This window comes from Homarus americanus, unplaced genomic scaffold, assembly GCF_018991925.1.
Source record: "Homarus americanus isolate GMGI-L3 unplaced genomic scaffold, GMGI_Hamer_2.0 scaffold35762, whole genome shotgun sequence".
NCBI lineage: Eukaryota > Metazoa > Arthropoda > Malacostraca > Decapoda > Nephropidae > Homarus > Homarus americanus.
In genome coordinates, this window is record NW_024757817.1 from 457,878 (window position 1) to 472,073 (window position 14,196).

At 37.8% G+C, this 14,196-nt stretch overlaps 1 protein-coding gene across 5 annotated transcripts in view; it reads left to right on the top strand.

Moving 5' to 3' along the window:
* LOC121857824 (sterol regulatory element-binding protein 1-like) overlaps positions 1 to 14,196 on the top strand; it is a 36,914-nt gene that overhangs the window by 20,811 nt on the left and 1,907 nt on the right. For all 5 annotated transcript variants that reach the window (XM_042354086.1, XM_042354087.1, XM_042354085.1 and 2 more), the window contains exons 12-14: positions 2,730 to 2,853; positions 11,461 to 11,625; positions 11,804 to 11,939. In XM_042354086.1, the coding sequence (XP_042210020.1) occupies positions 2,730 to 2,853; positions 11,461 to 11,625; positions 11,804 to 11,939 (425 nt within the window). The remainder of the gene's footprint in view (positions 1 to 2,729; positions 2,854 to 11,460; positions 11,626 to 11,803; positions 11,940 to 14,196) is intronic.

The following is a 14,196-nucleotide window of genomic DNA, read 5'->3' on the forward strand; positions in this document are numbered from 1 at the left end:
GGGAATTAAATGAGGTACGTTAGGGAAAGGTACTTTGAAAATGTATGTTTTATTTCCGTAGTCTTTATGTACTATTAACCGACATTTTGGATTGTCCGTCTGCCCCTTCCCCCCCATGTGTGGTCGGTTAATCGAGGTTTTACTGTAAAATAAAACTAGAAAATAGGAAAAAATAAAAAGGCTGGGTTGTGTATGTGTGGGAAGTGAACATGTGTGTCGGTGGTGGGCTATAACTGCTTGGCTGACTTGCCAGCCCAGCTGCCACGTTATTATTATAGGTATCTCTCGTTTAGTGATAGTTTGCTTAGCTATATTTGAGTTTCGCAAATTCAAAATTTTAACACCCCTTATTGTGGAACAATCTGCAATATTTACTGGGGAAAATTTGGGAGGAAAATCAGACAAAATGAGGATTCCGTGTTGCAAGTGCACATCATTACAATACTGTAATGTGGCTTAGAAATAAAGAAAATACAGTGCAGTACAATATTTTATATTTTTATAGTATACAGTACTATAAAATGAGTATGTGTGTGTGTGGGAAGAGAAGGTCTGTATTGAGGCAGTGACTGGCCAACTGCACTCTCCCTCCCCCTTATGTGACATCTTGGCATACTGACAGCAGCCATACATTTCTCTTGAGTCAGCTTGGTGACTGCCCGGATGAACTGTATCAAATGTACAGTATACTGTACTGGCAATCATTTCTCAGTACATGAGACAGAACAGCTGAGAGATCCCCATGTCGCTCCTTGTTCCCCCTTCCCCACTCTGTTGGCTAACTGCTGACCACATAAGAACTGTTTAGTCTTTGTTTTTGACCTCATGATTATTTTTTTTTACTTTTTTTTGCACATACTGTATGAATAATTTTGTGTACATGCAACAGAGTAGAAGAAAATTCTGTATATGTGAAATTATGAGTTGAACATAACATAGCTCACAGTTCAGCCACACTGACTAACATATTAATGCTAAATTACACATTTTACAGAAGCTTTGAACACTGCAGAAGTTAGCCTGACTGCATCATATGACGTCAGACTCGGGAATGAGAATGTGTCATTATGTGCGTGTGTTGTGGGGGGGACAATGTAATTTTGTGGGTCACACTGGCTCACAGAGTATGGCCAGATCTGACTTGACCTGAAGGCTGGAGCACACCTGCATCGCCCCAAGCCATTGTTCTGGCATGTGGCCAGCCAACATTTCAAGGGTGTGGCTTGGTTTGAAATAGTACGATAAAAGTACGAAAAATTAATCGTACTTTCGTACCGAACTTTGAAAAAAAAATGAACCGTAATATCAAACCGAACTTTTATGACCCTCAAAGCCATACTGGAATTTCGTACCGAACTGTACTGCATTCTCTGACTCACTCGGTGCTACTGGGTGGTGAGTCAGCCAGTCAGCGACTAGGCCACACAATTCCTTGTTATCCCTTGTTTAGGATATTATTTCTCGGTTTTTCTCTTAGCAATCTGTTTTTCAGGGACTCATCCCGATCGCTAAACGAAGAGTACCTGTACTACTACTGTAATGAAACTGCAGTATAAAGGTTGTTGAAAAATCGTTTCATTATTCTAATGTGGCTTAGAAATAAATAAAATATAATATAAAACAAGAAAAGGAAGAGCATGGGTGTGTATAGTACTGTTATGTGTGAGAATTGAATATGTGTGGAGGCTGTTATAGCCACGGCCTTGGCTATAATCTGTGTGGCCGACTCGCCAGCCCAGCCGCCTCATATATTGTTACTTGTAATGAAACTATAAAAGTTGTGGAAAAAATCAATGCAATATTCTAATATGACTTAAAAACATGGAAAATATAATATAAAACAAAATAAGAAAAATCAAGAGCATACGTGAGAAGTGAGTGTGTTTTGAGGTGGTGGGTTACTGGGCTATAACTGCGTGGCTGTGATTCCACCCAACGTAAAGTCACGGCATACTCGCATCTAGCGCAGCAGCCACATTTCTGTGAGTCAGCTGGTTGACTGCCTGAACTGGTCATTTGGGTGTTGAAGAAGCTATTTTTTTTTACATAAAATATGTGCTATTGTATTTTATGGTATGCTATGTGTCAATTTTATTGTTTATCATGGCAATAAATATGGCAACTACAAATTACTGAAGAGAGATTGAAGGACATGCATCCATCATGATAGTTGGCTGGTAACTGACAGTCCTACTACAAAGTACAATACCTGTATTTTGTCCCGCTTGGTCATTCAAAATATGCTGCAAAAATTAAATTTGTTGAGGAACGTCACCCGGGGTTGCCTTAGTGAACGTAGAGGAACGTCACCTGGGCTTAAAGGGTCAAGCACCTGAAAAAGGATGATCAAGAACAAAAATTATGAAAAAATCTTAAAGCACTTAATGCAACCTGCTGCAGAATTGTTTGGGCAACTAAAAATTTAACAAATTCAATAATGTTGCTGGGTAAAGGATAGGTGATGATTGAAGGTTGGAAATGTAAACTGCACACTTATATGTTTATACACCAATTTTAGGATGTAAGCTTTCATAAAAAGATGTTATTTATGAAAATATACAAATTTATGATTTAAATGATCCAATATCCATTTATTTTTAAGTATTTTAATGTCTATGCAGAATTTAGATAGTTTCTTGAACGGTCCATTTAAAAATTCAATCATGGATTAGTTGGTAATAATATGTTTGAGTATTGAATTAAATATGTGTTCTTTTTCTGATGCACAGAGCTCGGCGTCAAGTGGGCCACAGTTCTCCGTCATCTGTGCTCCGCCTATGTGAGCGTGCTGGCTCTGCGCTGAGTGACTCTATACACCAAGCGTCTTACAAGCAACCAAACTCCATGATCCAGGTTTGTATATCTTTTAACATAAACTCAATTTGGCAAATGTGCTATTCATGCTGGGGTACAAAAGACTTATGTAATATAATGAGAGAGCCTGTATTCCAAAATCCAATTTGTCTTTACATGATAATAGCAAGATAAGCTTTAGTGGTTTTATTTAGTTGAAGTGTGTTGGGGTTAAGGTGTTGAGGGAAACAGTCAGAATCAAAGATTAATTTCAGATTATGCCTACTGTGTAAGGGATTTTGGGAATCCTCTCAATCCTGTTGATCAGAAAACATTCCAGTGTGATTTGATAATTATTCAATTAAATTTACCTTCTTTCTGCATAATTTGGATTTCCTGCCAACTTGAAACTTGCCTCTGACAAGGATGCATTGTAGTTGCATTGCAGAGCAATTATATTGCAGTGCTTCTGCATTGCCTTCCTTGAGAGTTGGCTTCAGCAACAGATAGTTGGCATTGTGGTTAATTTTGTCTTTGCCACCTCTAGCAGGAGGCATTAAGTATTTGGTTTGCATGTCATTCTTCCTGTGAAGATTTTTCACCTACTATACAGTATATGGGGACATGCTTAATAACAGTTTTCACATTTTTCTTTTGTTATTATAGGGATCTTCATAAAAAAATTATGCAGATACTGTTCCTAAATATCATTGTGAACATGAGGGCAATTTTCCGATTGGAAATTAATGTAAAATAGGGGTGATGCTTTCCAAGCCAATAATTTTCACAAAATATTTTTTTATAAACACTCCTCATTGTCGAGATAATTGGGGACCAGGGTCATGTGTATACTGTAGAACCAGCAAATGTGAGGAATAGATCATAATTAAACTAATAAAAAAAACATAATCAGTTGGAAATAGTTTCACTACATGCAGGACAAGGGAGACTGGAGCCACTGAGATCCCCAACACTGCTCGCTCTTCCTCCCCCCCACGATCTGCACGCTAGCTCCCGTGGGCATAAGAAATGTTTTTGACCTATCATTTCTTATTTTTTATTTATTTTTTCATATTCTATATGAATAGTTGTGTGTTCATGTAACGGGGTTAAAAAATGGATAAAAAAATAAAATTGCGTATATCTACCCAAAATTACAAGCTGAAAAATACTGATGACAAAGCTCAGCCTGGTAGGGGTATATAGATACAGGGTCGGCCTGACTTGGCAACATGCCAATTCCACACACACACACCCACCCACCCACACCCATGCTCTTAATATTTCTTTTTTTATTGCACCATATTTTTGGATATGCAGGTACACTCCATATAATGTCATAAAATAACTGCAACACCATAAAAACAATGCTAAAGAACACTGAGTGAGTGAGTGAGCGAGCAAGTGAATGTGTGTGTGTGTGTGTATACGATGTTTGTAAATGAGTGTAAACATTTAAACATGGGCTTGGTTTTTACACCTCAATTCACCTGCATCTGACAAAAATAATCACAGGCACTTCCAGCTTCTACCAGAGATGCATCACAACTGACTTGATGGGAAACATGCTTGTCTGGAGTACTGTACTCCATTGCCATATGAAGAATTTTAGAACGTGGTGTGTATTTTCATGCTGTGGTTTGGAAGTACAGGTATAGGCAGGCGTGGGAGGGAGTGTCTCCCATGCGTTCTCCTTGTAAACAGTCTCGATGAATTTCATTCATTTCTAAACCACTGGGTCCTCATGCGTGGAAAAGAACATGCCTGTGTGAAGTGTGCCTTACAACGGAATGTGAGAGCTGCTTCTAGCCTGCGTGGTATGAAATAATACCGTAGAGCATCGTAAATTTTCTTTGCGAATAACCGGGATGTGCTTTGTGAATATCGAATACGAGTGTTAAAATATCAATTACGGATAAGTGGGGTTGTGAATATTGAGGTAAACCCTTGATAACTCAGAATTTTATATAATTTGACATGTCCACACACTCAGAATTTATGAGAAATAACTTGGGAAATGCCGAGTTATATAAAATTATCCTGGAAAATTGCTGAATATTTAGCCGTTTGGGTAACGGTGACTACCATGCAGTGCTCCATGCTTGGTTAGTCTGGTATTTTTTATTGTTGTGGTTGGGTGTGATCTGGATGTCTCTCCACACTTTGTCCTCTGCTTGTCCTCTTCCTCTTTATACATCACTGATATGGCATCTGCACCTTCAAGGAGCTTTAGGAAGGACATGAAGCTCAACGGTGATTTTTGCTCGGGCATCGGTATATATACGCGCCTGAGGGCACATGTCTACTAGAAAGCCTAATCTTACTAACAATAGACCTTCTATTCAAAGTGGTCGCTGGACACCTAACGGTGACCGTCAGTGTCACAGATCAGGCTAATTTTCTACGTCTATCTGTATGATCTAATCAGAGATTGAGTTTGTCAGGAAAGAGGTGAAATAGAGTTTTATATGCACTAACAACTCTACTTGCCTGACCGCAGACCACATACCAGGTCAAAACAGCCTTTAAGTCTTGGAGATTTTTGAGTTTGACAGAAAAGTTCAGGAGATTAATGACTTTCTTAAATAGACAACTGACAAACTCTAAATTACAAACATCAGATTCTCTGATGTTTGGGCAACAAAACAATATGACTTCAGTAGCTATCGTAAATCCAGGATAACCCCACGGACGACATAAAATATGCCACTAGCTGGCAAACTCGACACTCACTTACTTGACAAGTTTTACTAACAATAAGGACAGTTGAAGCTTTCAACACCACTCACAATGGATCTTGAATGTTCCAACTGTAAACAGACATATCTAGGTTGCCCACCAATTGCAACCACAGTTGCAATTTCAAAATCTGTCATTCCTAAGGAATAATGAAGTCTCGGGTACATTCAAGATTGAGGGAAAACGGAGGACTTCGGCATCCTGAAGTGATGAGAAAACGGACTCCTCAGATGGGGGACTCAAACGAAGGCAGAGCTACATGTTTTGTGGGCTATTGAGCGTAATACGAATCGTCTGATTTTGGCGTTAACTGACGTGTATGACCGTGGTCATTACATTGAGAGATGCACATACCATGACTGTAGCAGTGTGACTGGTTCGTAAACAAACCAAAGGAGTTTGAGCTGGTGTTCGTGTGCACCAGACAACAATCCGGATTGCCATCCTGATTTTTCTCGGTTAATCCAGATCTTTTCCAGATTAAATACCCCCCCCCCGGAAATCGCTTTATCCAGAAATTTGCTCAATATGGACTGGATTTACCCCCAATTAGTCTGGATTAAGAGGGTTTTACTGCTTTCCTCTATATTACCACTTTCCTTCACAATTGCATCTGTATCTTCCTATGTCACTGCTAGGTGGGCATTGTGATAAGAGTTCTTCATGGTATATGTGGAGTGACTGAGCAACTAAGAAAACTCAAATGGTGAATTATTACTACTGGTGACATGATATTACATGGCTTAGTTAAAGATATTGATATTTAAAACAGGATGAGAAACTTACCCTCTATCTCATATGTAAGTAAGGATGGGCCCAGGTGTACAAGGTACGTGCATAGGACTTGCTTATTAGATAATGTCGGTCTCATGCTGAATGCCAGATTCGAACTTTGTTGGTGGAGTTGAAGTATGCTACATAGCTGTGTACGTGTTTCTCCACATTATCCAATCATCAGTGTTGTACTTGTCAACGAAAAAAAAGTGGCGCCATCAGCGTAAACGGCCGAGAAATTTGATGCCGTCAGCGTCAACACCTAGCATCAGCGAATTTTCAGTGACGTACAAATGCAGCCCCAAAATGCGTATTCTCCTGTGTGTGGGAGTAACATATGCAAAATCAAAAAATATTAATTTTTAATCATTTATTATGATTTATATTATATTATTTTAATTATTCATTTGTTCCCCCGCAAGAATACTAGCATATCAAAATGCTTGTCGCTCATTTTGCTGCGCTTGGGCCTCAAGACGTCGTTGCCCATGAAGAACATGTGCTCCGCGGCAGCACTAGAGGGGATGGGAGTGTTGTATTTGATTAGCAACTCCCTCATGGCCTTGTCGGTTGTCTTTATAACAAGATAATTGAAAATTGAACTTGGAAAAATCTAAAATTTTAGAAGTTGACGAACAAATTGATGCTTGACGCTCCGCTCGGGTGAAAAGTTGACTGCGTCACCTTCCCAAAAAAATGGCGTCAGCGTTAACAAAAAGTTGCCGCCGTCCATTGACTGCGTTAAATTAACGGCGTCAACGTACAACACTGCCAATCATATATACCTGTACAGGTATATCTCATGTTGATATGTGAGGTTAACAGAAAGTTGCTTCTCTGAAACTGATGCTAAGACTGATTAGTCTTCTGGCTTTGCATCATAGCTCAGAAAGTTGTCAGACACCACTGAATCGTCTAAATCACTAATGGCTAGGGTCTACTGTAATCAAATATAATGTCTGTATTTTGTCTTAAGTGTACAAAATTGATTGATGAGTGATATAATCAATGATGTTTGAATGCTTTCGTTATTAGACAATTGCTTAACAGGGAAAACTTACAGAACCTTAGATAAAGTCACGAAGATTTGACTTGTATAACTTATGTCGTCTAAATTTTAATTTGCAATGATAATAATAGCTAGTCAAGGACCTGAGAATAAAAAAAGGAAAATACTACAAAAAAGTGAGTTTGTATGTCCTTAAGTTGTTACACTTCCTAAACCTAACCTGTAATTCTACATCACTGTACCCTCTTCAGGGTCATAAGCTTTCAGAAAAAGAAAGGTCTTATGTGGTTTCTTAACCCTTAAAGGGCAGGTATATTTACATTTGCTGTCCGCCCAGGACGGGGTATATTTCGCTTCATAGAAAACAGAACCAATCTCGAGATAATGTTGTTTGTAGAATGTGCCTTTTTTTTTTTTTTTATCCTGATAAAGCTCAATATTTTTTCTAGAAATTCATATTTAGTCAATAAATACAAGAAATAATAATTTCTTGGAGAAATCACAAGTTTAACTGGGAGTACATGTGTTTCCAGGTCTGGACTGATCTGTCAGCATCATCATAGTAACCAGACAACAACACAGCCACGGCTGCAACCAAACAATGGCGCGAAAAACATAATCATCATATGATATCCTCCGAACTTTACGCGTTTTTCTCTCAAACATTGTATGATGTGTGCTGCTCTTTAAGGGTTAAATAAAGGCTTCCACAGAAGTCGACTGTTACACGGATGCAGCAAAAGAACGTTCCTGCATTGTTCTAGGCTCCTTAAGGCATGAGGAATCATCTCTACTACACAAAATCATTTTAGAACTTGTGGTCAGAGGATTTAGTGGGTTGGACAAATAATTAGGATCATGAAATATAATTGCCTAAAAAGTAATTAGGCAGAGTTTGAACTCTATCCCAGCTTTAATTGGAAGCCAGTGCAATTCAATCAAGAATGGAGTAGTGGTTGTCCTTGGTGGGAGAGCAAAAATAAGCCTGGCAACCCTGTTCAACAATCTGAACTTAATAAATTAGGTAAGCAGATGCATAAAGAGTTTCAGTAGTCACCCAAGACAAAATAAATTAATGAAATAGTGTCAAGAAACTCTATCCAAAAACTTTCACAGCATAGAGTTTTCAAATAAGAAAGTTGCAACTTTTAAAACACCGATTTTATATGCTCTTTAAAATTCAGTTTTGAGTCAAAGTATGCTCCAAAATGATGAACAGAATTGGCAGGACTTGAGTTGTACTTCCCCAAAGTTTAAAGAGCCAAAATCATCTATTCTTTCACCTTCCTATTTCCTTGGATGACCATAATCTCGGTGTCATCATTCAGCTTAAGTTTTCTCCTAGCTATCCAAATGTTAATATTAAGACATAAATGATTTCATTATTTCCTCAACATTTATCATTTGCACATATAGCTGTGTATCATCAGCACTGAAATGGTAAGCAACACCATGAGCATCCAGCAGAGATGCAAGACTATTAGTATTGACTGTAAACAGAAGTGGTACCATAACTGATTCCTTTGTGACTCCAAACTGCAAAGGGACCGGGTCTGAAATGGTTCCACCTACCCTCACACTGAGATTGCTCTGACATAAAAGACTCGAGCAGTGAAAGTGCATCATCATGGACACTGAACAACCAAAGATCATGACACAACAAAGGCTGCAGAGAGATCCAATAAGATCAGGAGGGAGGACTTTCTGTGCAAGTGCTTATTACCAATTTTTTATGAATTTTACATAAGGCAGTTTCAATTGAATGGTGCTTCCTGTAGGCTGACTGGACCAGAGGATCACAAAATTTCTCTAACAGAGGAAGTAACTGATCCATCATAGCACACTCTTATGATCTTTGATAAGAATGAGAGATTGGAGACCTGCCGATAATTTGATATACTTTACTGTATTTTCAGCAAGATCTTAAATGTTAGTACAGTACAGTATTGTATTACTTTTTGACAGTACAGTAGTGTCTAAAACAGTATTGTAATAATTTTTTGTCAGCAGTGTATAAAATTTATATTAATACAGTACAGGTACCCACCAATACACCTGTAATTTTATAGCTGTAGTGCAGCATTAGTTTGTTTGTATTTCATGATCTGTAGATATTATGGTTGTTAGGCATCCTTTTTATTTAAATTCTCCTTAGCAAGTACAAATTTATAATGCTGACATGAGCGTACTCTAATACTACACAAATCTAAACAAAAACTAGGCCTTTTCATTGATACAATGCCACCATATGTATACATCACTCTTAAGATGTGGTGCACCCATCCCTTATCTTGTCCTTGTGGTCCACTTATTAGTGGACCACAAATTTTACACAAAATATTACACAACTGGGTTAAGACTTTTGAGCATGGGGGGTGAATGCTCATGTATATATACAGTATACATACAGTTCCAACTCAACTTAAGACAACCCGGACATACGACGGCCATGGTCGTATAAAATATTTTTCGCATTACGTATTTTCGAATCCTAACGTTAGTGATCGCGCTGTGTACCGACAAAATTTTCGTTTGTAATTCCCTTTAAAATGGCTGGCAAGCGTAACAGTGAGTTTTCGTGGTGCTGAGAAGAAAAAGAGACACCCATTTTAGAATTTCTTGGTATTATTTTCGCCTTGTCGACTTACGACCTGGTCGTCGGGACGGAACCCCGTTGTAAGTCAAGGAGAGACTGTATGTATATATTTTTTAAACAAACACAGGTTCCGTAGGCAAGCGAGGGTGGCGCGGTGGAAGATGTGAGAAGCATCTGTTTTCTGCTTTTTAGTCCTTTAGTTATAAATGTAGAACAACATCTGGTAGTTTGTTGCTTTGGTTAGTTAATCTCTTCCATAAAGGTAAGAATAGAGAAGAAAAAAAGGGCTAGTCTCATTTTGAGTTGAAACCACAAGACGTACAGAAAATACATATATTCACTCACCTTCTCCCCTTTGTTGTTACCTGTTATCTTCTGAATTTGGCATTTTTTCATATTACCAAGAGTTGGGAAATTGGTATACAGGTACTGTACTGTTTGGGTAAAACTGATGTTTTATGACAATTATATACTGTATTATATAGTAAAAGAAAGCATACCTTAAAAATTATGGTAATTATATACCCTACATATGAATAAAAAAAATTCAATGAGAACACGAAACCAGCAAAGAGAATAGGAATATAATGTAAAAGCAAAGGTACCATGATAAACCCTCATGTGTCCAGGCTGCTACCACCTTTGTCCTACACTGTGGCTCAGGAAGCAAAACTCTGCCCCTAACCTACCTGTTCAGTTCAAATGTTTGTGTCAAAGACATCAACAATGCACATACTGAATAATTGGGGGAAAAAATTGGAAACTGGGACACCTGCACCATCCAAAATGTTTGAGTGTACCTGATTTTTGTTGCCCTGCATACAGCATCTGAAATACACAAGAGTGTTAAACTACATTTTTAATAATGACAAGTGTTCAAACATGGTATGTAAACAGATCATCCCCACTAGATGCACCCTGATTGACTTCTAGTCACAGAGTTCATGACCACTGATTGGTGTACTGAGAGGAAATGCAAAGAGGCTGATTATTGGTGTTTTAAGTTTTAAATGTGACTCCTGAGCAATTTGTTTTTACCGGGAACCACGCTTTTAAAATTAATTGTCCTTTATGAAATTGCCACAGATTTGCTGATAGCTTTGTAAAAAAAAAAAAAAAAAATTCATCTGGTTCCCTTTAATTTATATACCAAGTACAATAATTCATATATAAATGAACACACTGTCAGTTGCATTAATTGTTGGTGGAACATCCTTTCAGTTGACATTGGGGCTTATGGGTCCCAATTTTAATGACACTGGTTAGAGCTAAATCTTCATTCCATTCAAATTCAACCTTGTATTAACATAAAGACCATTGAGCAAGAATGTTATTACCATTAGGAGTATTTATATACAGGTTTATTTGTTTCTTACAAGTTTTTGTCGACCCCTAAATTTTTGGGGGGAAACTTTGAAATGTTTTACGGATTAATTTCTATTTTAAAATGAGAAGCGTTGTAAATCAGTTTCATTCTTAATAGACTTGTGCCCTTACCCTTCTATTGAGGGTTTTCCAATAATTACTGACATTGAAATTTTGCTTTCAGAGTGTACAGCTGATAGTTGTGGACTGGCTCCTTGGTGTGCGAACTGTGGTGTGGGAGGGAGAGTCTGCTGCTGACTGTGACACTATTACTGTGGCCCCGGCTCATGTCCTTCAAGGTTTCCAGCACGATTTGGCTTTGCTACGGAAACTCGTTCAGCACATACCCGTGAGATGCATACCGAGACCTACAGTAACTTGTTTGTCATGCAAATTGGATTGGCAGAATAGTTATAATTTTATGCTGTTAATGGAAGTAATGAATGCATGTAAAATTGACAGGGATGTTTTTGTGAAGTCTTCGGCATCTTTGTGATGATGGCTAAACATATTTTTTATGGTAACAGGGTGTACTGACGCGTGTCTTCTTGCATGAAGCAACTCTGCGGATGATGGCTGGAGCCTCACCAGCTAGAACACAGCAGTTACTGGACAGGTCTCTTAGGCACAGATCTAACAAGCCTTCTGTAATATGTGGAAAGGGTTAGTAATTCTATTGTAATATGTGTGTGTGTGTGCGCACGCACGCACATTCAAGTGAAGATAGGTATACTTATCCCCTGTATTCGTGAGGGTTATAGTCTTGGAAATCGTCAAGAATCGTAAATTTGCAGATATTGAATTTAATACCTCGGGGAAAAATGGGGTATGGTACCATGACTACCAAGATTATAATTTTTTTCCTAACATTTTGGGTTAGAAATGATAAATGCTTCAGGGATGGTGGTGGTGTTTATAAGGAGTGAGCTTCAGGGATGGTGGTGGTGTTTATAAGGAGTGAGTTTTTGTAATACAAATTAATAAATTTGAAAAAAAAATATTTTTCTCTACGTATAATTCAAGTCTGAGTGTGTAAATAAACACATAAATTACTTGTATGTCATGTAGGATATTATACTCTATCATAGTAAAACTGTTTTCTTTAATACAGAGCAAATGAGTAAAAATTACAATTACTCTCCTCTAAATGTCAGCGGCAGATCCAGGGGGAAGGGTCCGGATCCCCCCCTTTTCATCATAAAATTCCAATACTTTTCTTTAATACAGTCTTGTACTCAAGCATTTTTGTATCGTAAAAAGTAATTATTATTGACCAGAATATTTCCTAATATCAAGTGCATATAGCTTCAAAATGACAATGATATTGGTCAGATTTAAAAAGAAAATTCTGGTGGGGCTTGCCTCTCTCTCTCTCTTCCTTCCTTCCTTCCTTCCTTCCTTCCTTCCTTCCTTCCTTCCTTCCTTCCTTCCTTCCCAGATACGCCCCTGAATGTGGCGAAGAAAATGCAATATGAAACTACTGTATACAGTAGGGGGAGGTTGGTGTGGCACACGAAAGAACTGACTAACCAGGGAATGTGTACGAGAGATGCACATCTGCCATTGGTAGGTCAAAATTTCTAACAGCCTTGTGGATAGCTGAATTTTGTTTGCGAATCTTGTATGAAGGGTCACTACTTATTTTTTGTGAATAAGTGAAATTGCAAATAGGGGGAGGGGATAAGTGTACCTTGTTTTATCATGGATACTTAATTTTTTTAATTCACTCGAGTGAGTATAAAAGTAGTTATTACAGTATTAGACTTCGCCCATTAAAACATACATAATTTGTGTACATTTACCTCACAGCCTCCTTTAATATGTTTTCTATATAATCTCCCCATCTTGCCTTCACAGGTGCTGGCTGACTGCCATCTCAAACCCAATGTCCAATGTATTTGGCAATCATGCTCATGCCACATCTGTAAATAATTGTAATTGATCAGTACTATACAGGTATCCCCCAATCTACGATTTCCTTACTTACAATATTCCGCTTTAAAAATGGTGATGTATTAAGACCACCCCCCTATCTATGACGTAAACAATCCGCATGAGTGATGGTCATGGTCTGGCAAAAGCACTTTACAGTCACAAAAAAAAACACGGCAAAATTCACTTCACTGTCACCAAAACAGAGTACAATGTGAACTTAAGTGATGTCCTGTCACTAAGGTAAAAAAAGAAAGATGAGTAACAACCCCAATACTGACTGATAATCACTGATTGCATAATTGGGGCCATGTACCTTCACCATGGTACATAGTTTTACTACTGTAAAAAAGGAAAAAAGAAACAACTTTGATACTGACCAATAATTGTTAAATTACATGATTTTGGCCTTGTCGGATCACCATGGAACAGAGCTTGGTACTGTGCTGTATAGTATACCTAGTACTCCATTGTTTCCCTTTTCCTGTGTGGTTTTGTCTATATATATATATATATATATATATATATATATATATATATATATATATATATATATATATATATATATATATATATATATATATATATATATATATATATATATATATATATATATATATCACTTGGAAATGATTAGCTTTTTTTTTTTTACTAAAATGCACCCACTATTTTTTTTTTTTTTTTTTTTTTTTTGTGTGTGACTGAAGTGAGCAGTGTTCTTAATGATATGGGAAGTGCTGTCTAATTGTTTTGTAGCGTTAGTAATATTCTAGGATCCCCCTCCCTGTGGGTGTCCGTCTGGCCAGGAACCTACCGGGTATCCCATTGAGCTCTATGCTATAATACTCCCACTCTGTGATATTTTGACCTACAATTTTTTATATATTTTTTCTCCGAGAACCTAACCCGATCATAAATGGGGGGGGGGGGATACCTGTATATCTGTAGTCAAATACAGCACTCGGTAAATTGTGCTAGTTGATCAGAA